The sequence below is a fragment of the Falco cherrug genome, chromosome 7 (genome assembly GCF_023634085.1).
Source record: "Falco cherrug isolate bFalChe1 chromosome 7, bFalChe1.pri, whole genome shotgun sequence".
Taxonomy (NCBI): Eukaryota; Metazoa; Chordata; class Aves; order Falconiformes; family Falconidae; genus Falco; species Falco cherrug.
In genome coordinates, this window is record NC_073703.1 from 34,495,750 (window position 1) to 34,521,776 (window position 26,027).

At 49.5% G+C, this 26,027-nt stretch overlaps 1 protein-coding gene and 1 long non-coding RNA gene across 5 annotated transcripts in view; both read right to left on the minus strand.

Moving 5' to 3' along the window:
• The window catches only part of SAMD4A (sterile alpha motif domain containing 4A), a 109,472-nt gene extending 95,817 nt beyond the window's left edge, over positions 1-13,655 (minus strand). For all 4 annotated transcript variants that reach the window (XM_055715227.1, XM_055715225.1, XM_055715226.1 and 1 more), the window contains exons 1-2: positions 13,565-13,655; positions 12,203-12,871 (exon numbers count right to left, since the gene is read on the minus strand). In XM_055715227.1, the coding sequence (XP_055571202.1) occupies positions 12,203-12,398 (196 nt within the window). In that variant the 5' untranslated portion in view covers positions 12,399-12,871; positions 13,565-13,655. The remainder of the gene's footprint in view (positions 1-12,202; positions 12,872-13,564) is intronic.
• Positions 13,656-14,408: 753 nt separating this feature from the next.
• Positions 14,409-24,979, minus strand: LOC129736561 (uncharacterized). Its single transcript, XR_008733342.1, has 2 exons — positions 16,652-24,979; positions 14,409-16,521 (listed from the first exon to the last, which is right to left on the minus strand). It is a non-coding gene; the product is annotated as an uncharacterized LOC129736561 (long non-coding RNA).
• Positions 24,980-26,027: the final 1,048 nt, after the last annotated feature.

Below are 26,027 nucleotides of genomic sequence, written 5' to 3' on the forward strand. Positions count from 1 at the left end.
TCTTGGCATCCTCCCTCTGAGGGAGGGTACAGAAGTGGCCTGGGACAGGGACAGAGCCATGCGATCCAGGCCACCAGCCGCAAGGGGACAGGCGATGCTCCCCACAAGCCGGTTGCACATCCAGGGAGAAGGGTGCCAAGCAAAAGGTTGATTTCAGAGATGCCCAAACAGCATCATCGAATCCACAGTGGCAGCGGATCTGCCAAAATCAGGGGCGTTACACCAGCACAAAGCCAGATCTCCAGGGTCTGGGGGATGCCAGGGCAAGCCCAAGGCCTCACTGGGGCTGGGCTGCAGCATCAGCCGGGCTCCGGGCCCCTCTGCAGCAGGACCCCCGGGTATGACACACCGAGAGCATCCACTCCTCAGGGTAGGGGAAGAAAACACAAACTATTTCTATTTTAAAAACAGAAAACTGAACATGAATGCTAATATCCAGTTTGGCTTTAGGAGGGATTTAAAGAACTTGGGCTTCTTCGTTCCTTAATCCCACACGATGCTTCCCCACTACCAAGCAGTATCAACTTCTAACAATGCAAAAGCATCTGCCCACATTTTTGCAATTATTTCAGACCCGGCAAAGAGCACCCTCCCCTTTCTGTAGGGTTAATCTAAAGAACAGTTGCCAAAATGCTGAGAACACAGTTGAACAATAGCTCCTCTGATGAAATTCCTCCACTCCATAGAGAAACCAGTATCCTCCAGCTGCTGTGGCTTGTCCAGAGAGATCTCAGAGTGTTTACCCGCTCCCATAAAAAAAAAAGGGGGGGGGGGGGGGGGTGGGAAATGACAAACTGAAAGATTCCAGTGCAGCTCGCAAAAACATAATGCACAACCCTGCAATCTAACCTCAACACATAAGTTTTATTAATGCAACATTTGCTTTGCGTGAGATACAAACCCGGGACATCAGTGCAAAGAGGGCAACGCCAGCCACATGTCCCGGGGACAGGGACACGCTATACTTATCAGTACAGAGACCACTTCTGGCAGCTCCATCCCTTTTAATACTCATTCTCAGTGGAATCTCTGATCAGTCATTTATAAAAGCTGGGGAGCCGAGCCGGACAGCTGAATTACAGCAGCTATTATCCACGTATGCCTGAATACAAGCAGACACCTTTATTTATAAAGGCTCTCCGGCTGACCGAGATTTGACATCGGCTACAAAAAGCATTCAGCATCCAACTGACTGCTTCAGAATAATGTGATTAAAGGTTAGCGAGTGCAGTCCGAGAAGACACCTTTACACAGCGCTAAGAGCTATCGTTAAAAGAATTCATGCTGATGCAATGACTCTTTTAACCGAGCAGGTTTAAGTAATTGATTTCCTGCACAGACACACCGAGTTGCACACCTTTGCCTTTTCTGGTATGTATTCAAATGGATTTTTTTTTTTTTTTTCCCCAGATGTAATTCTAAGACATTTAGAGTTGGGGTTTTTTTGTTTTATCAGGCCTATCCCCTTTGCTTTTAGATTCCAAGCTGCTGCTTCTCGCTTGCCCACCTCTTGGCTCACCCCTGCCCACGAGACGTGAGTGCAGACACACACTTTCCATGAAACGTGGGAACCCGCGACACGCAAGCAACGTGAGTGCAAAGGGATGGGGAAGGAAGAAAGTGGCAAGAAAAATCAATTGCTCACAGTCAGTTTTCTTTAGCTCTAATAATCTCAGTGGCAACCCCTGATAACAGGAGGTGACCAAGTCCATGGCAAAAGCGTGAATTCTGCTTTAAATTGACAGAATCCCCAGGAGCAGCATGTGCAAACATACCAAGCAGGGCTCGGCTGGGCAAAGGAAGGCTTTAAGTATGTCTGTGTTCACACCAGCCTCCCAACTCCATTATAATAACCCAAACCAGAAGCCTGCACCTCTGCTGGGGCGCAGAGATGGGACCCAGTCCTGATGGGTCTGTCAGCACAGTAAGGGTAACAGAGTGCTCTCCTTGCCCAGTCCCTCATTTCTTAAGCATGGACCACCAAAAGCATCCTCCTTTGACTTCCGAAAGCATCCTCCCTGCTCCCAGCACCTTCTCCCCCTTGCACCCATCCCTCCCACCCATCCAAACCACAGCACCAGACTCACCAACACAAGACTGAGCCCCAGCACAACTCTCTGGCTAAAATCCCCTACAGATGATGAAAATTCAGGGGCTGACAGCAACAGGCAAGTGACCTCGGGCATCCCCTGCAGCAAAAACTTGAAGCTCCGGAGCTTTTCCCAGGTCCCCCCCGCAGGGCTGGATGGCATCCCCATGGTGCTGCCCCCCTTGAGACCCCAGCACCAGCGTTGGGAAGAAGCTGCGCATGTCGCCGAGTAAGTTGTTATGGTTACTGAAGGGTTTGTTGGGTTTTTCTTTTTTTCCTGTCCTCTTTTAAAATGAATTCTTATCAGTTTAACATAATACCACCAGTCAATAACAATTCTTATCTGAAAAGGTCACTCAGGTAGTTATAACTCAACATTTCATCTAGGTTCACATTATCTGGTGGGAAACAGCCTGGGGACTTTGCATTTTGGGTTTTTTTGTTTTGTTTTGTTTTTCTTTAATGATCTACTTCTTCGGAACTAAGATTTTAAAATATAAAACCCCCATGCCCAGAACCAAGCTGATCCCATGGGCAATTTAAGCACACTGGGAAACAGACAAAAAAAAAGGTAGAAATATCGCATCGATGTTTGCTGCATGAGAAACAAGGGGAATATCCCAACAGGAAAAAAATGAAAACCAGGGAAATGCATGAACGTAGACCACAGCTGCTGCAGAAACACTATGTTCTACTTGCAAACGTCAGCTCAGCCAAGTTTCTCCACAACAGAAGTTGTGGGTTTCTTCCTCCACATTTCTCTCCCGATTTTCCGCCTTTTTCACTTCCCATTGCAGACAGGGGACAGAGAGAAGGGGTCAGAGGAAAAACCCAAGGACAAGAAGAACTGATCTGTGATGTTTAGGGGTTTTTCTTTGAAAACACCGAAAACAAGGGGGGGGGGGGGGCGGGGGAGAAGAGCAGCAGCATGGAAAGTGAGTTTTAAAATATTTTGAGATAAACCTGGCCAAACCCTGTTTTATCCACCCACTCAGTTTCTCCTTGTAACAATTAAAACTCCAAGCATGACACACACCCATACCCCACTAGGCAACAATACCGGCAAGGAGCAGGAGAAATAACCGCTTAAAAGGCAGGTTTGTCTGAAATAAGTTTTATCAAAAAAAAAAAAAAAAAGAAAAAGAAAAAGAGAAATCTGGAACTAATTACTTGTGAGGATCAGTAACAGAAGAGAAGCTTTTTTGAAGTGCCCTATGCTTCCACTCCAAGGCTGCCTCACTCAAGAGCAAAGAGCGGAGCAAAGCTGCTGAACCCTGCAGGTGACACTCGCAGTAATAATATTACTTCAAGTAAAACAACATCTGCAGGCACGGCCCAATGTGCTGGGCCACATCCAGCTCCTGCAAATACCAGAGAAGGCTTGCAGGGATTGCAGCAGAAGCCGGCTCAGCCCTTGGTGTACCAGAGCCATGGGCACCATCCACCTGTATCGTCCGTAAGGCAAAGTCCCACGCTTGCAATACACAACGGCCAGGAGTTTGTTCAAACACAGGAGAAAGTATTCTTCTGCCCCGTGGGTTATTTTTGTATGCTGTAAGAAAGATTCTGTGCTATAGCTCAAGCACTGCAAATGCCCTGCAAAGTCTGCAAAGAGCAGCGACCAGAATGAAAAGCAGCAAAATATATGGTTATCAGCCCAGTCTTAACTGAGACCAGAGTCTACAGGCTTCATCAGCGAACAGAGCTTCACCTACGCCAGGCAGATGCCCCAAGCCGGGGAAGCCTTAGTCAAGGTGCTGTACCGCACACCAGCACAGCCCTGCAAGCACAGAGCCTGACCAGAAAAAACACACTGTAACTCAGACACCTTCACGCAAGCCTTTGATACTACCATACCACGCAGTCACCACATGCAAATACGCAAATAAAACTACAAGCTGTGAACCAAGCATCGGACAGGTGAACCTGCACTGATAAATCCTTTGCTTATATCTCCTCTTGCCTTAGATGTGTTTGCCTCCTGCATGGAAAGACTAGTAGAAGCCCATGCACCTGCCTCACATGGCTAACTCCTGCCAGGTACAAAGCAAACCAAGTTTCTGCCTCCGGAGCTGGTCTCCCCACCCCAGCCAGGCTCGGTTTCTGCTCAGTGCCCTGAAACCCAGCAGGCGGAACCGCACAGCCATCACACCCTGTGTGCCACCATCCCAGGCCCTCTGCTTGGGGAAGGGAAACCCAGCTCGCAGCTCCCCCACACCGTACCAGAAACATGACTCCCTCTGCCCATAAAACCCCTACCAAAGAAAAGCCAGCATCACATTTTCCAACAGAGAAATACTCCCAACCTTGTTTTGATGAGATCCTGCCCCTCCACTCCACGCATCTGCTGCGGAAGAGGAAGCGACGCGCAGGCAGAAAGTCGGGAAGGGATCTGCTTGCTCCAGCCTCCACTCTATTCGTAATTACTGGGGCCAAGATGGAAAGCCATCAGCTCTGCTGTTTGCCACTGCCAAACTCAGGCTCAAACTTTACCTCTGCAAATCTCTGGGTCTCCTGAGCACCAGAGTGCTGCAAGGATAAACACATCAGGGGTTTTAAGAGAAAAAGGGTGAGCATGCAAGCCCATGCACCCCTGCATCAGGGCCTGCAGCCTCCTTTAGATCCCTTCGCAGCCCTTACGTAACCAAGAGTTAATTAAAAAAAAAAAAGTAACAGACTTGTTTATTCAGTGAAAATAGAGTACACGAAGGGGATGTGCACACTCAGAGGTATACACGCACACACACACGAGTCACATAAGGGCTTGTCCCAGCTCCAGCCCTCGGAGCCAAGCCCCGCTCCCAGGATTCTGCAGACAGAAAGGGTTTTGACCACAATGACTTGTGCTTTGCCACGGGCTCCTGTGGTCACTCGGCACCACGCAAAAAGCAGGGAGAAGACTGGAGCAATCAGGTGGGAACCCCAAACCAGAGCCCAGCAGCTGCCACGGGACACCAGCTTCTCTGCCCTCTGATGAATCCAACCCTGTGGAGCTGCAGGCTCTGAGCCCTGGGCTTTGGATGCAGCGGTAGCACAAGGGGTGCCCTTTCTCCAAACAGTTATCTGCGGTAACATTAGACACAAGCATGAAGCTGAAGAGCTAAAGCACTGACGAATGCATCTTAAAATAAAGCAAGTGTTCACACTAATTACTATTTCAGTTACGCTGATTGCAAACGTAACTCCCAGCTTGGTAAAAAAGTGCTTGTATTGGCCACAAACTGAATAATGGTGTTTTTTTGTGGAAGATGAGAAAAAGAAAGGCCAAAGCTTGAAAAATTGCAGCAAGATGGGAATTTGCACCATGATCCAGAGAAATATTCACCAACTGCCTCAGGGAAACTTTGCAGGAAACTTTTGGCTGACCAGAGCATCAACCATCTTAAAAGCAAGTGGACCAAATGCAAATGTGTAAAATATAACCGGTGAGACAGGCATGGAGCTTTGGTCTGGCATGCCGACGGACGTCAGTGCACAGACGATCATCCACCAGCAGCATCCCAGGCTACGAGCAGAGCGTTTTCCCCATTCATCCATGTAATCTCATTTGAAGATAAGTGTATTCGCAAACTAGATTATTTTAATTGATGGCTCTACAGTTGGTTCTTATTCAGCTCCTGATCTGAAGCAATCCTTGACCTCCCTCCAGCAATCTGTATCTTGATGGGTTGAAGACTGCCACATGCTGCTGGCAATGCCCCGCACATCCCTCCCCTTCACATCCAGCCTCCCTGCACCCACCGCTGCAGGGCACAACTTCACCTTGACTACTTTTCCAAGCACAGACATGGGATAATGCGCACAGAAGGGTAGCACTTGGATAGAAACCAAGAGACAAGCAGCTGGCCCAGGCTGAGAACTCCAGCTCAGGTCTGTGACGATGCATGAAATGCTTCTCTGCATCCTTTACATGCATTTCAACAGTGGGATTTTTCCTAACTGCAGTCAGTGGGGAAATTAATCCTGACATCAGGCCCCTTGCCGAGACATGCATTACATGACAAAATGGTCATACCAGACCGCTGCAAGGTATGGAAAAGCCTCTTTGGGAGAAAGCAGACCACCAGCGGGCAGACCTGCTTGCACCATGCGATGCTCTAGGCAGCAAACCACGCTGTTCTCATAAGGTTAACTTCTTCCTCTCTCCCTTCCGTTTAAAGGATTGCTACCAAAAAAAAGTTTCCCCCAGCAAGCTGTGCCACATGGGTAGAGACACACCCGGCACCCCAATGACCCAGCCCTCGTTAGCTCTGTCCCACACAGGGAGACCTCACCATTCGTACTGCCAGCGCTTTGGGAAGCAAGCCACCAGGAGCCGCTCCCCACCTCTCCGACTGCAAGAGACATGTGCCAGGAACCATGGGGGAAGGAGTTTTTAAGCAAACAGCAGAAAATATAGAAGAGTTAAGCACAAGCCCAGAGGCGTCTCCCCTAGGTCCCAGCAACCAGGCGAGGAGGAGAGTGAAGAGGAGCCTTCTTCACGCCGTGCCACAGACCTGCCCCCAGCCAGGGCTGGCACGAGCCAAAGGCTGGCCTGCGGTGCTTCCCACAGCTACTCTGAAAAGTGTCGTTAAAAATAAAAATATCCTTGAATTGCAAGAGAATGCTGGGTGTGTAGCCTTGCTCAAAGCCTGTGGCTAACATTGCTTGTACCTCTATAACCCTCTCTTTGCTATTCTCAAAAAAAACCCAGAAGAGAGAACTTTTAGCCCTCAAGTTTGCAAAGAAAACCTGGGCAAGATGCATGGCAGCAGCTCAAGCAACAGCATGCAGATTAAAAGAAGCCAGTGTTCAACAGCTCAGCAGATCTCTCCATTAAATGAGTCCCCGCTCATGATTTTTAATGAGCAGAACGATCAGGCTGCTCACATTCCTCTCCAGGCAGGGACAAGCATGTGGAGGGACCACACCATGCCAACATGCAGCGTTGTGCTTAGAACTCCCTATCGCTCCCACTCAGCATGGGGCTCAGCTCCTCACCCCACCCTCCTCCCTTGATGCCTGCTTGGTCTCTCTGGTCCCCACCATGGGAGAGCCCAGTGATGCTCTCACACAGCCCAAGGGCGCTTAAACTAGAGCTCAGCATTGCAATGCAACAGTAAGCCAAGAAATATAATTTAAAAAAAAAAAACCCAACACAGCAACCATGTTCAAACCGGGCACTGGGATGATTTTCCATCACTGGGGGCAAACTGCAAAATTTGCACAGCGGAGGGGTAGCAGCTTTCTGATAAGCTGGGAGACTGTCTGTGGTCAGGGTGGCAGCAGCAGCCGTTGGGCTGGAGCCACTACAACCTAAGGGTGCAAGAGGCGAGGTCTGCAGAGACATGTAATACCTTTTAATAGACCAGCTGGTACAGTTGGGGAAGGGAAAAAAAAAAACCCAAACTCAATTACACAAGTCCTCCTTTGAGCTGGTACACCTTCATGTTTGGCCATTTTTTCCAGCTGCATCACTTGGTCTAATTAAAGACATTATCACACCCTGTAACCCTTGTCTCTTCCTCTAACCAGTCCTTCCCAGGACAAGAGACCTAGGTCATTTTGATGCCTTCATTGGGACACTTGAGATAAAGCTTGCTGAAATGAAATACAGATTTCTGCCTTAACACATGAAGTAGTTAATGTCCTTTGCACAGGGCAAAGAAAACTTGTGGTCCTTCAAGACCAAGAGCTGAAAGCTGTCACCCTGCTGTCATCAGCACAGATGGGAGTCTGGATGCCTGGAGGATCCACAGGATCGTTTGGGCATCTCTTTTGACCAGCAGTGACCCCAGGAGCAAGGAAGCCATGGCAGCTCTGAAGCCAGGGCTGATGGGATGGGATGTTCCCTTTTATTTCAGATGGGATCTGAAAAAAACCACATTCGCACCCCTGGCCATCAGAGGGGGGATGCCTGAGCAGGTGAGAGCAGAAACACATCCTGCACTCAAATACCAAAAGCCTACGAGACCACGTTTTGCGTGTACAGCAGCCCCCCACCTTCTCATCAGGTCCGTACCCCATGGAACAGCCATACTCAGCATCCCTTGGTGTCTTGGTCCCAGCTGGTGGGCACAGGAGCAGCACGGGTCCCGCTCCCACACCACACTCCTGCCTGACCTTTACCAGTGGCTCGGAGGAGGTTGCCGCGTCCTGATGGCTCCAGGCAGCTGGGACCGAAGCCGCCCGGCAAGGCCAGGCTGGAAGGAAGGAAGGAAGTTATAGCAGGCCTTTAAATAGTGCTATATAATACCTGAAACTTCTATTTCTGTGCACTGATAATATGGTTTCTATATTCTTCTCCACACATGGCAGATCAAGCTATTCGCATTCAAACTGAAGTTAGCAGCAACCCACATTCTTCACCAGTTAAACCATTAAAGCTCCAGGAGGCTACTCACAGCCACCACGTAGGATAACCACAAGCTGTACAGTTCACCTAATAAAGAATCATATAGATTTCCTTCTGTGTTTGCTTCTCACTTCTATGTTACCTTTACAGTCAAGCAGTACCTTTAAATGCACAACAGATTGCAGGTGGCCTCGCAGCCACCGCACCACATGTAGTCATCACATCTCCGGCATGCTCCGAGACACCGGCGTAGCTTTCTGCAAGATGTCTCTCAGATATCTGAGGTGGGCAACGTGGTTATATCCACCCCTCCATGCTGGAGCCGGCATCCAAAGAACCACAGAAACCAGAGGCTCCTCAGGGCTTTCTGAGGGTCATCCATGGCTGTACGCAGCAGAGCCACACGGGCTTGCAGTCCCAATGAGGAGAGCTTGACTGTCATTGTCAAAAATACTTTTTTTCCAAATTTGAGGGTAAGATGTAACTCCTTCAAAGTAAATATACTTGCTTCTCCATGTCAATTAACTAGTTAGGAAGAGTTATTTTAATTCCTTGAGGCCGTCCCATTTCATCTGCCATACAGCAAACCTCTCATTTGGAGTCCAGCAGGCAAGAAACGAACCTGGACTCCTTTACCGGGAGGAGTTTTCCCCCATGCCTGGTCCACACACCTGAAAGTTCACAAGCCCAGCTGTACCAGCCGGTGAGGAATCACGCTCCAGCCTCCCTCCTGATCTCAGGTTGTTGGTGATGGTATTGCCAAGGGTGGTGCCTATCCACCACGGAACACAGCAGGGCTGCCATCTCCTCCTAAGGGCTGCAAACTAGGGGTAACCTTCAAGTTTCCCCGCCTCCCCAACAGGGTTGGGGCAAGCAACACATCTCGCATGTACAAACCAACTCACTCTCACGAGGAGCCACCTTTTAAGTCAATTCTGACACTTGCTCTGTCATGTTAGACAAGCGCGTTGGATTCAGACCACCATTGCTTAAGTCACAGTGACACCCCTTGCCAGCCAGAGGACTTGACCCGTGCTTCATTGAGGTGACCACCCCACAGTCAGCTCCCAGATCCCATTTAGGTTGTGCAACCCCATCCCCCCCAGCCCCTTGCACACTACCATCGCCACATCCCCCACACCAGCAAGGATGCTGGTGGGACACCTCTGAGCAGGGAACGACCATTTCCAAGTCAGCAACCACCAGGAAAAAGTACCAGGAGCCAGCCCAGCCCTCAGCCCGGGAGGGCATCGAGCCCCAATTAGTTATGCAAATAAACAGGATTCAAACAGTAAAGAGTAACACAAGGTTAGATGATGACGCTGCTTTCCAGAAGAACCTGGTGCAATTCCATTGCCAGGCAAGTGACAAATGCCAGACTGCAAAACTGGCATGGATCAAGAGCGATTTAAGAAATACAGGTGTTTTATAAAGAAGTCCACACAATACTGGAGACTAAAAGCTATTTCCTAACAGTTCTGGGTTGCAAATTTCTGCTGCCCTTTCCTCTGCCACAACAGGATCACGCTTGGAAAAGCACGTGTCCTGCTCTGCAGGATGCATGGCTACATACATCCCATGGGAAAGCAATACGGAGAGAAAGAGGGACTCAGCAGATCTGGGTTTTGCTATCGGAGTTACAAATGCCCTAGAGGAACAGCTCATTTTTGGAAGAGCCATCAGGGAAAGCGCCGGCAGCTCCCCAGAAAGGGCCAGGCAGGAGGTGGGATGCCAAGCTCTGCTCGGAGGAGAAATCCCTGTGCCAAGCAAGGTCGGGGGATTAGGGAGGCAGGCGGGGATTGCTCGCACAAGTAGAGATGGGCAGGACCCAACCCCTGGTTTAGACCCTGGCTTACATCGAGCAGATGCCACCACACAGGCAGCCACACGTGACTATCTGGGAAGACTTCAAAACCCTGGTTTTTCCTTCGTAACCCACCGTTTCTGTGGACGGGAGGTAAATCGCCCCCCTCCAATTACCCAACCAACCTAGGGGACCCTGTTACTGCCAAACCCACAACCTGACTGAAAAATTGCAATGCTGATAAAAAAAATAGATTAAAAATACATTGCTTCCACTGACTTGCAGCAGGACTCATGGCAAGCCTGTGCTCAGGCCAGCATGGGAGGCTACACGGTTATCCCGAGCAGCCCAGTTTAGGGAGCATGCTCCCTCCTTGCCCCCCCCGGGGCCTCCCCACCCAAATGGCCGAGGCTCGGCCCGTCAGCTGTTTATAAAAGCAGCAGTATTGCGCCCAGACGCACTCGGCAGCATTCCTCCCTCTCATTCCTGCGAGCTATATAAGGGAACAGCCAATTCCAGCCCCGCTCCCCCAGAGCCAGCCTGATCCCTTCGCGCCGGAGCAGCCCCGGGCTCGGTTTCCTGCAGAAGGACTTGTATCTGTCCTCGGTGGAAGACGGCGTTGCGCTGGACCTTGTCATCAAATGGCAGCACAGGCAGCTGCCAAATCCTGCCGGCTCGGTGCTCTAATAAGGAACAGCTGGAGAAGGACCCTGCATTCCTCCCGCCCCGTCAACACCGGGGGCTCTGTTCGGGATCCGGCCGCCGCCAGCCCACAAGGTTTCCATCGATCCCAAAATGCAGCTGGCTGCTCCCCGACACCACTTCGATACAAACAGCCCGAAAAGCAAGAGCTCCCAGCACACATACACACACCCCCCTCCCAAAGGATTTTAAACAAAAGGGATGCTTTGCAACAGGGGGGGTTGCATTGTTTTGATGGGGGGGGGGGGGTTGTGTCGGGGTTTTTTTTTGGTGGTGGTGGGTATTTTGGAGGGGTTGGGGAAGCAGCGCCATGCAACTTAAAGACAAATTTTGCCTTCCCTATGCACACTCCGTCTTTCAGAAACTCTGCTTAAAGCGACTTGCATGCCTGCGTATATCCGCACGCACGCGCCTCGGAACAGAGGTGTCTGTAAATGCATACACACCCATAAATAAATACACGAACACAGAGCACAATCTGCACGTCGCCTGTGCCGTTTTCACCCTGCTCTCGCTCCATTTACTTCTGCGGAGTTAAGCAACTTGTAATGGTGTATAAATAAAAGCAAAAATCACTCTTGTAGCCGTGCACATTTTCTGTAACGCATCCTGTACGTTCAGTAACATAAAACGGTCTACTCATATTTTCTTAGAGCTCCACTGAAACACAAGGGGGTATTCAGAGCCACAGGAAAAAAACGCGTCCAAACAGGATCTGAATGATGAAATAGGAATTGCCACATTTTAAAATAAATAAATAAATAAAATAGGATAACCCAGCTGCCCAGACCTTTAGAAAAATAACAGTTCGTCTAAGGTAGTGGAGGGCTGCTTCTGCATGTTGCAGAAAGCAAAGCAAGCCACGTTGTCCAAAAGAAGCCTAGAAAATCCAGACTCTACGTGACCTGACTTACTTATTTCACAGGAAACTGCATGGAAGGGGGGGGCGGGGGGGGGGAATACACACAAGGAAAAAAAACCCACCAATCATTCATGCTACCGTAGTTACACCGCTCCATGGACTGGAGTAGTTTGCTGTGAAAAATGGAACTGAAATAAACCATCTCCCGTTTGAAAAAATAAAACATCAGAAGAGAAGCTGTTAATGCAATCAAGCTGGGGAGCCCTGGCCCCCCGATCTCCCTCTTTTCTTGGGTGGTGGTTTGGGATTTTTGGGAGGAGATTTTTGTTGGTTTGGTTTTTTTGGTTATCTTTTTTAATGTTGCCCGCATTAGAGCATCATTCCAGAAGGGTTGCAGCAAATGACACTCACCGGGGTTGTTGGCCTCCCCTTCGAGGATGTGGAGCTCGGTGCAGTCTGCCAGGGAGTGCTCCAGGCAGAGCTGGAGGAAGCGAGCTTGGGTCCGGCTGACGCGTTTCAGCAGCGAGAGCAGCGCAACAGTCTGCTCGCACTCGTTCCAGACCTTGAACCAACCGGCCAACACGCCGACCTGGTCTCGAAACATCATGGTGAGCTGGCGGCCGGAGGAGACACCTCTGCGGGGGGAGAAAATAAATAACCGGGAAAACCTCCCTGCCCTGACTCTGCTTCCTCCCTGGCGTTTCGGGTCAGGATTCAAAAATAATAATAAAAAAAATTAAGGAGGGAAAAAAAAATATTAAAAAATCTCCTTTACAATAAAAAGGGTGGGTTTTGTTTCGGACGCAGCTCTCGGCCTGGGTAGGGTTTTGCTCCCTCTCTTCTGGCTTCAGTGCGGTGCTGGATTCCCTGGCGGCGACACGGGAGGGAGGGAAAAGGGGAAGAGGGGGGGGGGGGAAAAATAATAATAATTGAAAAAAAAAAAAAGCTTGAAAAAAAAAGATAAAGAGAAGGAAAAGCCCAGCGTCAGGGCTGCCCCGGCGGGGCTGCGGCGGGCAGGGCGGGGGTGGGCGCGGGGCTGCTCCTCCCGGCGGGGCCGCTCCTCCCGGCGGGGCCTCACACCTGGAAGAGAGAGGGGGGCGTCAGGGGGGGGGAGGGGGAGGGGGAGGAACGCTCGCCCTCGGCCTTGGCACCGCTGCCTTCCTCCCCCTCGCAGGAGCGGCTCCCCGGCAGCCCCCCAGCCCGGGGGGAAGCACCCCCTCCCGCTGCAGGCAGCGCGGGGTGGGAGCACCCCCCCCAGGGGGCACCCAGCAGCACGGGGGAGGGAAGCCACCCCCTTCCAGCGCGCTCAGCACGCCCCGGGGGGGGGGGAGGGGAGTAAGCACCCCCCGCCATGCACCCAGCGCCCCAGTATAGGGGGGAATAAGCACCCCCCGCATGCAGGCAGCACCCGGGGGAGAGGGATCTCCCCTCCCACGGCACACAGGCATAGGGGGTGCCCCCCTCAGCACATCCAGCAGCCCCGGGGGGGGGGGGGGGGCAACCCCCGCAATGCGTCCAGCACCCCGAGATAAGCAGCCCCCCATGCACAGAGCCGCGGGGGGGGGGATAACCAAACCCCCCTCCCCATGCATCCAGCACCCACGTTTGGGGGGGGGAACAAGAAACCCCCCAACGCATCCAGCGCCCGGGGGGTGTCCCCACTGCAGCAAAGCACAGCTAAAAGCGAGGGGAAGGGGGGGGGGGGGCGGAGAGCGAGTTACCCCCGCCCACCCCCCCGAAAAAAGTTACCCCCCTCCGCACTACAACACTCACCTGACTCATACCGGCCCCGGGGAGCGGGGGGGGGCGGCGCGGCGCTGGGGGGGGGCCGTGCCATGGCGGGGAAAGGGGAGGGGGGGGAAAAAGGGGAGGGGGGGCGCGGGGCGCGAGCGGCGGCGGCTCCGCGACGCGAGACTGAGCCGGGCGGCGCGCCGAGCCCCCGCTCCCCACATGCCGCTCATTTGCATAGCGGTGACGTCATAAGGGGCGGGGCGGGGCGCGCGCGTCGCGCTCTCTCCCCCCCACCCCCCCGCCCCCCAACCTTTCCCCGCCGCTTGCCCGGCTGCAAGCGCTTTGCAAACCCCTGCAGCTCCCGTGCGATACCCTCCCCGCCCCGGGGGATTTCGAGGTGCCCCCCCCAGTGCAGGGGTGGGGGGCTGGAGAAGCTCCCGAACCCCAAAGTCACTGCCCCGGGCCCCCCCCCCATCCCCCCCCCCCTCCAGCTGCGGATTTCCCGCTGGAGGAAACCACCATCTAGCGGACTGCAGGGTAATGGCAAGGGTTATCTAATTATCTAGCGAGGGGATAATGCTACTTTCGGCTCCCCTAAGTGTCGCATCGGCAAGAAAGGGTATTTTAAAAATTATTTTAATTTTTTTTGGGGGGGGGGGGGTGGGGGGCTCTGGCACGCTCAGTGGTTAGCGAGCGGTCGGTGGGGAGGGCTGGATTTAACCCTGGGTGCAGGGAAGGGCAGGATTTGTGTTTCGGGATATCGATTTCCCCTAAAGATTTTCTTTCCCGGCTACTCCTGGGAAGAGCCATACAGGTTTATACGAGAAGGGAAATGGGGAAAATCCTGCCAAGCACAAGCATTTGCAAGGAGACACCCAACACAGAGTAGAATCTAACACTTTATAAAGCATAAATAAAGGTGTAATGTGTGTTTCTTCATGGGTACTCTGAAGGGATGTCAAATGCCCGATGCACGCACAGCTTGTGCTTCAGGGAATGAGTGACACCCGTCCCTTCGTGACATTTCCTTGTCCCCGATGCTTTGCGAAGCTCAGGGCTGAGGAAGAGACGTGCTCCGGTGTCAGGAGATGGTGAGGGAGAGAGATGTGGTGGCAAAGCAGGGGGCTGAACCCTCACCCTGGTGAATCCATTCCCCAAAAGCAGCTCCGTGCTCTGCTGGGTGCCAGAGAAAGGAAAACTCCAGGATGGTGCCCCCTTTGGCTGGAAAAGCAAGGCACATGGCTGCATCTGTCCCTTCCGGGGACCGAAGCCACTGGGAAGGCCCAGTCCCACGTGCAGGAGCATCGATCCCGCAGCAGGACCATGAGATGAGGATCACCAAGTTGCTCCCAGCTGCTCCTATACGTCAAGCGCAAATGGTCCATCTCCCCCTGCTTACGAGTTTGCCTCCAACACGCTTTAGCTTTCAGGATGTCTGGTGACTAATTAAACAAACAGGAGCGGAGTTCCCTGCCAACAAACCCCAGCCATCTGTCTCATCCTCCAGCTCCGTCCTAATAAACGGTCAATCAAAGAGCCCCTTTCCCCTCCCCTCGGTGCTGACAGTCCTCCCGCTGGCCAGGCATGCTGAGGGATGGCCCACGGAGCTGTGAGGATACACCATCTGCCACGCCGGTGTGCCCGTCTTGCACGGGAACACGGAGTGAGGCTCGTTAAACTATCGGTGTTAACAGCACGAGGAGCTCTGGGCAGAACGCCACGCGCTTGCATGTTGCTAATTTAAGGGTTGCCAAGCTTGCTTTGCCGATAACGCCTCTCAGGTTTTGCAATTTGCACATCTGAAGTGGTAATAGCAGCGAGCACAAGAATATTTAGGGCTGGAACATCAAATGCGTCCCTCTGCAAGGCCAGGCAGAGCGGCGAGAGATGGTGTCCCCCCATGCAGCAAGTTGCAAAGGAGCGAGAGTAGAAGGACCACGGCCACAGAGTCTGTCCCATGCTCCAGGAGCCATCAAGAGCATGCCTAATAATAAAACCAAAAATAATCCCCTGCCACTTGGGACAGCAGAGTGCCTACTCCCCATAGTGTGCCCAGGAAGGAGATGCAGAGGAGTGAGATCCTGACGCAAGAGCATATGCTGCGATGTTTGGAGGTTTCTATGGTAATTAACAAAGGTATCTGCGACCCGTGGAAGAAATACCCTGCTGCATCAGTAAATGCATTGCGGGGCAGGTGCCCATGCAGATCAGGGTTACAGAAGGGTCCCCAAGCTGGCTGGAAGCATATCCCCTTTCCTGGGGCAAATCGGCTTGGGGGGGGACGCATCACACCTCCATGGTCAACTCCTCCCAGCACTCGGGGAGCATCCAGTGTGCAGAGCCTGTCCTGGGAGCAGCTCTGCACAAACACAAGACAGAGTGAGGGGAGAAGCAGGATAATTCTATTTTATACCACAATTCCTGGGGAACCTTGGGATCTTTGCAGATCCAGCCAGAGCATTTCCGCAGGGCTGCAAGTCCCCGGGCAGTAAGCGGAGGCTGTTAGCAGGGCTCTGCATTGCCCGTGCTGTCGTTATTTGGCTGGGGCAGAGCCGACGATGTGTTGTGGCCAACCTCTGGGGCCGGCATGCCAGAGTGGCTCGGTACAGCAACATCTAGGCAGTGTCTACGTTTCTGTTTACCACTTCAGAGAGAAAACAAGAGGCCTGTGGTAGTAGTAGCCAAGCAGGTGGTCTAAGCAAATTAGTGAATCTTAACGGTTCACGAGTTCAAAGGAAGCAGTTGCTCATCTCCGTGGAAGCTATCTGATAACATATTTAGCTGAGGAAAGGATGGGTATATCCACCAGCACACAATGGCCCAGATTTTCCAGCTCATTAAACCCAAGTATTAGTGCAAATATCGTGGTAGGCAGGCTGAGATAATTAAACACAACATCTCTTCCATTTGTTCCTAAACAAAGTGTAGGAATTGGCCACTGGGATGTTAGTGTTTTCCTTACCTTGGGTGGTAGAGGGTACAATTCATACAAATAAGCCCTGCCAAAAAGAAACACACACAAAAAGAAATGTAAGAGAAGTAAAAATAAAAAGTAAACAAGAAAACCTACATAGGTCTGTATTTCCAAATGGGACAGCGCGTCCATTAAAAACTTGTACTGATACTCACACTCTTATGCCCATCTGGGGCTCAGAGATGACCCTGGGCCTGAATTCACCACAAGAGGAGCAGCAATCTTCAAGGTCCACTTGAGGCTGGGGGAGGAGAACACAGATCTCTTCTGCGCTGAAGAAAATGCAAGAAAAGACAAGGCCAGGCCTGGAATACCAAATCTGACTCTATATACAGTATATTTTGCCGGTGTTGTTTTGGGGCAGGGTGTGAAATGCTCATCTTCCAGCCTTAACGCATGACTCTGCCACGTGCATCAGCTTGCAGTCCGGGTGTGCAACCACTCGTTCTTAAGCCCCATTAGCAGTAAATTCGGTGTTGCAGCCTAAATCCTGGTGAAAGCAGCATGCACCAACTCACCTGATGCAGGAGGCAGTGACTGCTGGATAATGAGGGATGAGGGCTGGGAGGAAGAGCACATTTAACCCTCTGGATTGTGCTGCAACAGGGGATCGGTGCACATCTGAAGTGGAAAGAAAAGTGGCAGCATCTGGGTGCAAATGAAAGCACTGGGAAATACTGGTTAGCATGGGAAGTGCTGCTCACGTTTTAATTGTTTAGCCGTTGTCAAGGGGTTGCTTCAAGAAGACCCTGTTTCATCTCTGAAAACACCATCGTGTTGTGCTGTGAGCGCGCTGGCATCTGCCTCTCCAGCAACGTCAGCTCTGCCCTGTGCACTTGGCTCACAGGGACCCCAGGGACACAGAGGCAACAAAATAAATCAGCTTAACTAACGGTTCTCAAAAAATCGCCCCTGGCAAATGTATCACAGGCTGCTCTCACACCCGGTGACGCACACAGAATCAGTGATGAAGAAGAGCTGAGGAAGAAGGAGACGCAAAGGATTTATTTAACCCGGCAGGCAGTAAGTTTCATTGGGGTCCAGTTTCAAAGAGCCCCTTGAATATAAATGCAGGCTTTTGCACTGCAAAACCATATCATCCCATCCACAGCAAGTGAATATTCACAGAATTTGTCTTTGCAAAACTGAGACCTCTGTGTGCGTGGAGGGCAAAGCCTGACTGGAGCCCCGCTGGGCCTTCGGGGCAGCCTGGTTATTAGGCGTGCTGGTGTGTGCGGCACACAGGGGATGTCCCATCCCACCCCTTCCCAGCGGCTGCCGGCACACAGAGCAAAACTCCAGCTCACACCTCGGATGGGTCTGCAGCAAGATGCCTGAGTGGCTCTGTGCCCCTCTTCATGCACACTAACACCCCGTAAATGCCTGCCGGTGAGATAACTCCCTGGATGGCTATATCCCATAGCCTCACGTCATGTTTACCTACAACACTCAGATTTTTCAAACCATTTCCAGCCAGCAATGAAAGCAGCTTGTTGTAGGACTTGGAGCTGACTGAGGCTGTGTTGCAAGCAGATGGCCCTGATGAAACAAGACACTGATCCCCAAGGAGGCACCATTCAACAGAGCTGCTCGACTCCCCGGCTCCAGCAGCTCCAAGACAGACTTGGAGATGTGCATTAGCATGCACCGTCGAGGAAATTGCTTCCCTAAATACCCCTTTCAAGCAATTCTCTTTTGAAGCCTGGTTCCAACTCAAGACTGTGTCAGCAGCACTGATACTAAGGCAGTTTTCTTACTTAATTATCAATAATGAAGCATACCTGGTGCTGACAAAATGATGATAATTTAAAGATAATTTCCCTAAAGGAGAGTGGAAGAGTTGCCAGGCTGGGTGAGGGTTTAGACATAACCAGGATGCCAGGGCGGATGAAAGCCTTCACACCTTCAACCTGATGAAATGGCAGGGGATCCAAGCATGAAAGGCAAACACAGGCGGAAACAGCTCTCGTTGATACTCCTGGCTCCAAACACGCAGCTTTCAGCAACACCTCCAGAAGCGACACCTAGGGCTACACAGACCTAACAAGCACGTGTGCATGTGGCTAGAATCGATGAGAATAGAGATGATCCGCTGAGACCCCCAAGGGCCTTTCGCATTTTGCCCGAGTCCTCTGAAGACATTGCAAGAAGTGACAAGAAGGGGACAAGACACGGACACTGAGCGAGCTGGGGAGAGAGGCACCATGTGCTCAAGGAAGCAGGATGCGTTCGGCAGAGGGGCTACAGTCTCAGCTGTGCCCTGCACACCATCCTCGTTTCTCTCTCCATCCCACTGCACCTCAGGCCACTCGCTTGCCCTGGACTCTGCCTGCTCATCCTGGTACGGAGGTGGCTTTTCAGGAGTCCTCAGGAGAGCCCCATAAATGAAGGCTGGCATGTCTATGAAGGGCTAACAGCAACCTGGATTATACCAGCCCCAACTCCCTGATGAACCAGACCAGTTGTACAATGTTCTGCCAGATGCTTAAAATGCTGCTCAGCTGTTTTTACGTGTTTCCTTAAAAACAGGAAATAAATAAATATGTAAAATTGTAAATGTTGCTCTGTATACACCAAACTCAGCTAACCCAGCTCTCTGCAGCCACCACCCAGCAGAGCACAGCAGAGGTCACCATTTCCCCAGAGAGCCTGGCACGGAGAGCAGGGAAGCCTGGTGGCTCTGCTAAAATGCCCCGAAACCACCCCTCCTGTCTTCATGGGTATCAAAAAGTTCCTCTGCAAGAGGTGGGAGAAGAAAAGATTCTCATGGAAATGAGGAGACGCAAAAAGGGGATAAACCCACCTTACTAGATCAGATTTGTGCAGGTAGGGTCACTCAGCTGGACCAAGGTCCATCTCCAGATCCTGCTACAAAGGATTACATTGCTCCAAATAAGAGATATACAAAAGTCTGAAATTAATTCCTACTTTTTTTAAGGAGCTGCTTTAAGGAGCTTGTTTGGAGAAACAAGGCTCTTGATCAAAAGTCTTTGGGTTTGCCTTGCCCTTGTATGGATTGGTCCTGCTCCCTAAAGCAGAGACTACCACATAGTTAAAATACGAGATCATGTGTCACGTCCCAGTGCAGATGGCTGTGGTTAAAGTCGGTTGCTTGCTCCAGGGCAAAGCTTTACAAGCTACCATGTTTTCTGTGATTGAACCCAACTTCACCAGCATCCAGCCACCTCTCTGCTCCCACCACCTCTTTCAGTAGCTTTCCAACTATGTGGGACAAAGGAAATATTGGCTGTGCTGGAGGACATGTTTTTTATGGAAATCTGTGGAGAACAAACACTTAATGTGCAGCCACCAGGAACACTCAAGGACACTATTGAAAATGTGGCCTAACACAGGTCCCCCTGCTCCAGTTCGCTGCAGCAGATGTACCAAGAGGGGGACAGTGGAGTCCCACATTGTGGAGGTCTTACCTGGCTGCAGTCATCAGAAGCAGAAGTGGGATGAATTGCAGAGAAACCTTCACGTTGCCAACGTGCCTGTCAAACCCAGCAAAATAAAGCCCAGCAAAGTACTGCTGAGGGTACAACTCTGCAAAGCCTGGAAGCTTCTGAGTCCATGAGGTGCTGTGAAATAAGCACCTAATGGGTTGCTGCAAGTAGATCCAGCAGTGAGACCGTGGGAATGCCAAGACAGAGGTTGCTGAAATGAAGGATATAAAAGACCCCATCAGAATCTGTCATAGGGTCAAGAGTCCTTTATATTATCAAATATCTTTTTCAGGACAGGAGAAAAGCAAATGGTTTGTTAATGACAGAGCACTAAATGCTGTTGGACTTGATGGAGACTTTTTCGTTAAGAAGTTGGCGCTGAAAGGGAAAACGAGCTGGCAGACTTATTTACACATTTTCATGTCTCTGGGAAGATACTTAAAGATTGAAAGACTGGAAAAGCTATAGCCATTCCTCAAATGTGAATCCATCAGCACTTGGCAAACATCTTTCTTTTGGTCCTATAGCAAAATGTAAAGGTAACTTTTTGCGTCATTCAAGCTGTCCCAGTGGAGGAGGGTTTGGATGATGCTGCAGCTGTTCCAGCCAGGGTTTGGTACTGACCACCTAGGAAGAAGCCAGCCTTAAGAAGAAAGGCAGCAGCTGGGTTGTCAATCTTGTCTCCATGTATGGCAGCATCTGGTGAAGAGCACTGCTTTTCGAGCTGTTATATGCCATAAATCGCTGCCCTGTCTTACTCTGATCAATGAAACGTGCCGCCATGGAAAGGGGTCTGCTAACCTTGGCAAGCAGAGCAGCCATGTAAGAAAATGCAGTGCCTGACTCTCTTGGGGCTCCATGCTTGCCACAATTATCCTCAGCCTCGTTGCCAGCAATATCCACCCTCAGGCTTCCTGCAAGCTGGTGCATTTTGAACTTGCGGTCTAGGCCCTTCCCCTACAAGGGAAATCCCTGAAATCGAGGACCCTCAGGAACTAGACACCAAAATCAAATAACTTCAAGCATGGCATTTGTGTTGCATTTGACCAGCTAAGATGCAACAGAACATCTGTATCTCACAGTAAATTCTGGTGGCTGGAGATTGATGCATGATGATCCCTGGTAGATCTCTGGAGTCTCACTGCCTCCAAACTCAATAGCATCGGCAGATTTAAAAGAAAAAAAATCAAGAGGAACAACTATCAAAATAATTCACAAGCTAGCAATCCTCCCTCTAGCCTATTTGTTAAAATACTGTTCAGAAGGAGCTGATAGACACTGAAGTAAATAGCACTATGAGAGAGATAAGTGATGCATTACACTTCTCACCAGTCCCCTGACTATAGCTACTATTGAAAAATCTGTCAAGAAATATTAGATGTGAAGTGGCTATGCAATGGGAGAGTAAAAAATATTAGCAACTGCCAAAACCCCTCATCTGATGAAGACAAAAAGTTGGAGGAGGCATCTAAAACCTCGACAAGCTTTCTAGGTACAAATCTGCTGCTGATACAAGGATGCTGCCGCAGACTGAGGATATAAACAGAGGTAGAAACTAACTTTCCATATCATTTATTGCTGGTCTTGCAGAAGCAGTTCTGGGATTCACCCGATGCTCAGGAGCACCCAGACACTGCATAGGTAGGACAGGTGGTCCCTCAAGAATAGAAATGCAGTGACGCCTCGTGTCACAACTACGGCAAACATCACAGTATTGCCCTTTCTATGGCTGAGGAGTACATGTGTAGGGAGGAGGAGGAAAAGGAGGGTTTTGGGTTTCTCTGAACCATGATGGAGGATCAGTAACCTCAGCAGGAATTTAGAATGTCGTTATTTTTCAAAATACTGTCGGGAAAAATTGAGAGACTTCTCACTCTGGACATCAGACTCCACTGAAGACTTCATCTAGTCTTAGGACTATGTTTACATACAGTATTTTTACTGTTTAAAATCATTCCCATTGTGAGATGGCATAATTTAGGCAGGAACTCTCCTAGCCCAGATGCAGCAGCATCCAGACAAAGGTGCCTTTACGTAGGTGTTGCACATTCCTACAGATTTATGTAACCAAACCATCAGAAGTCCCTTTTTACAAGTATAACCATCACTGTGCTACAAGCCCGTATCTCTCTACCCACATTGCCCACTGACACGAGTAAAAGCAATAGAGAAACAACGGGTAAAGCCACCTGAGCAACTCCACGCTGTTCAGCAGAGACTTTCTGAGCCCCTCTGTGGCCACTAGCTGGGGCAAACATCCCAGGGGATTGTGGCTAGCACTGCTTGAGAGAGCAGTGGCGAGGCAGGGCGTGGGGTCTGGCTGGTTTTGGAGGACCCTATAAATCATGGGACTCCAGGACGCTTGGTCATGGCCTGATAGCTGCACTCAGGTAAGCATTTCCATTATGAGGCTACTGCATGCTGTCAAAGCAACATTAAAACGGTAGCAATACCCAAGTTAGCCAGAAACATAACCCTTATTCTGGTTTTCTCTTTGCCCTTCCTGCCCAGCATACTCCCACAAGACTATACCAAGCTTTTCTAATGGCTTAGTTCGGAGGAGGACTTTCGCTGTATCAGATAAAATTCAGCTATTCCTGGCATTAATTATATCAGCTATAAACATGCAGGACACCAGGGACAGCCTTTGCAGGGGCTGCACATCCACTGCAGTAACAGAGGCGAGTCCTTGTTTATTCTGGGTATCAGGACAATTGAGCAAATGGTGACTGGTGACCAGTTACTGCAGAGACCTCCTTCACCTGGCAGACCTCGCAGAGCTTCGTCAGGGCAAGGAGAGACTCAACAACGCACAAACTAGCAGGAGAAACTCAGACCCTGATTCCTGGCTCCTTTTACCATACTTCAGGTTTAAAGCTTGATGTTGGCAAGTAAATTAATCATTTTAATCAGATTCACACAGAATTTGCCTTGAAGCTGAACAAAACACGTACATGAGTTCTCATCTGCTCAGACCCACCAAAATATGAGATACTGAACTCGCCATTCCCTTATTCCCTGATGGAGAACAGCATTGTGCCAGGCTGGTAGTAGTTGGCTGCTGGTAGCTCAGCAGACAGCCTCAGCACTCTGATGGTCAACGATCATCCTCAGTGGTGGTGGTGAGACTTTACAAGGTCTGTAGCGGAACGTCCACACCACTTTAGCCCACAAGAAGTAGGGGTCAGGGCATTAGCCAGTTTTCAAATTGCCTTATGGCAATTTTGAATTCTTCATGGGAATGGGAAGACCATTTTAAGATTAATTGACTGGAATTGTCTCCCTCCTACCATTTGCCCTCTACTTGGAGGGGGCAGGTAGGAAGGAGAGAAGACCCTAACAGAACAGCTTTCTATACAGAAGGAAGATGTCCACGTCATAGTCCATTGGCATTTGGAAAGGCACCTTGGGACTTAGTGTGATAACTAATTTCAGAGCCTCAGCTCTGATTACAGTTGATGAACCAAACTAAGCGGTGAGGTACCTCCCACCTCTCTCCTGCAGCAAAAATCATTCCAACTTTGTAATACACCAACGCTGCTGAAGTGTCTTGTTACCTGCATCAAGGAACATATGTCTGCATATGTTCCTTGACGTCACCAAATCCATAAACATCATCTATAATGAGTGGAAGAGAAATGTTATATTACCTCTATTACAACAGGGTGACCGAGCAGAACAGCCTCTGCCAAGATACTGTGTTTTTGTGGGTCACTGGAAGGTTTTATTTCTCTCTTAGAGCCTTGAATTCCTGTTTTAAGACAACCAAGGGACACACAAGGCAGCTTTCGAGCTGCTCCTTTTACTTCTCACCTAATCTATATTTTCAGATGGGTTCTTGGAAGAAGGGCAAACATAATAAGCCAGCTACTGTACTTTTTATAACTCTCCGCCAGGTCTTTGATTTGGGCCAGCAAGGAAGCTCGTTAGATCTGATAAAGCAACTAAGCATCTCTGGAAAATGCTATTACAAGAACATGAAACAAATGAAAAGCTGGGACAAACTCAATGGTAAATACATGGCCTGGCAGTTCAGCACAGCCACATCCTGTTTGCAATTATTATTTAATACTGGCATCGATTGGTTGAAGGATGAGACAGACCAGGCAATTCTCAGCAGGGTTTACTTGAATACCATTTCACTCTGAGATAAAACAAGCCCACAAATTCGGATCGCACTGTCTTGTTGGGAAATTTTTAATTAATTGATTTAATATCAGGGATGAGTGTGGTCAAGCAGTAAACAACACCTCTTTGATCACCTATGTGGACAAACCAAGTCCCTGCTAACTACCAGACAGTGCCCAACTCCAGGTTAAAACCAGCACAGTACTAACCTGCTCCTCTGGAATAATGAGCTGTACAGCCACTATCCCACATGCTGGTAGCATCAGCTGTGTGTATGGGGATAGCTAGTGTCACGGCTCAGGCTCTTTGGTCTTTATATTAATTTTTCTGAGAGCCCACAGAGGCTTAGAACTATTTACACCAGCTCTCCATTTCACAACAGTGACACATGGATATGAAGGAAAGCCTGAAGAGTAATTATCGCCACCATCATCACGTTAGCTGCTCCCCTTTAACAGCACGACAAGGCTAATAACACAGATAGGGAGGCTAAACTCAGCAACTGCCTCCAGCAGGCATGCCACAATCAAGCTAGCAAAACCCAATGCAAGCCCACATAGAAAGGGAAGGTGATTTTAATTTTTAAGACTGATTTCACCCACTCATTCTTGCACATTCATATTCTCACTAGCACCAAGAGACATGCATCCAAGTGACCTGGTGAGGATTGCCTATAGTGACAGAGAGGCCAAGTCCTCATTGCATCTCAGTGATCCACCCTGAGTGGTGAAGACACGTATGATATTTAGTCTTTACACTCTCTTAATACAGGCAGCTCTGGGTCTACTTGAGATGCATCACACTGTAGTCGCTCCACATCCGCACTGTGTTCTTATCTGAGACACGGCCTTGCTGCCACCAGTGTTCATTCCTTCTGCTGTTACCTTGCCCTCAGCTCTCCTCTTGCTGTTCTCAACTGCTGCGGGCATTTCGGGCGAGCGGGAGTCAGATTCAAATACTCACAGAGTTCAAGATCTGATCCGTTTATTGTACAAACCAGGTAGACTTTTATAAGGCATTCTATAAGCGTGCAATAATGTGGTTGGCTATTTTACAAGCGTATAATAATATGATTGGTTAACAATTGTTTACTGGGAAGATTTCTGTTTCTGCTTTCTCTGGCATGTAGGCTCCTTTCTGCGGTTTCCCAGCTCCTCTTATCACGTCCCGTTGGCCTTGCTTTTGAGCAAACATCTGCAATTTGCTCCTTTTTCTTCATCCCACTGTTCTGGCCGTAACCTCGTCTTATTTCTTCAGTATTTTTCCACTTGCTTCAGAGTTCAGTATAATCATTCAATACAGCAAGAGCCCCAACACCTCCCCCTTTCTTTTTAAATACAACATTAATACTGCGTTCCACACAGCTCTGAAAACATTGTAAAAGGCAAGGCACTAAAAGTAACAAAAGAATAACAAACAACAATATAGACAGACCTTGTTTCAATAAATCCCTCAACCACCCTCAATTCTTGTTGAGGTAAATAAATTGATACATTTAAACGGTAAATCAACTGTTGCAAAAAATACATATTTTTAACAAGTGTAGTATTCCACCAGGTACAGTTATCACTAAAGCCAAAATTCGTGTCATTATACTTCTTATCTAACCAACCCCAATATGATTGATTTATAGCCGTATAGTTTACTCCCAAAGGCTCAAAAGCTAGTTCAAAGCAGAAACGCATTTCTTGTAGGTGACATCTGAAGCACTTTTTTTCCTTTTTTTTTTTTCTTTTTTTTTTTTTTTCCTTTTTTTTTTCTTTTTTTTTTTCTTTTTTTTCTTTCTTTTTTTTTCTTTTTTCTTTCTTTTTTTTTCTCTTTGTTTCTTTCTTTTTTCTCTTTTTTTTTTTCTTTTTTTTTTTTTCTTTTTTCTTTTTTTTTCTTTTTTTTTTTTTTCTTTCTTTTTTTTCTTTTTTCTTTCTTTTTTTTTTCTTTTTTCTTTTTTTTTTTTCTCTTT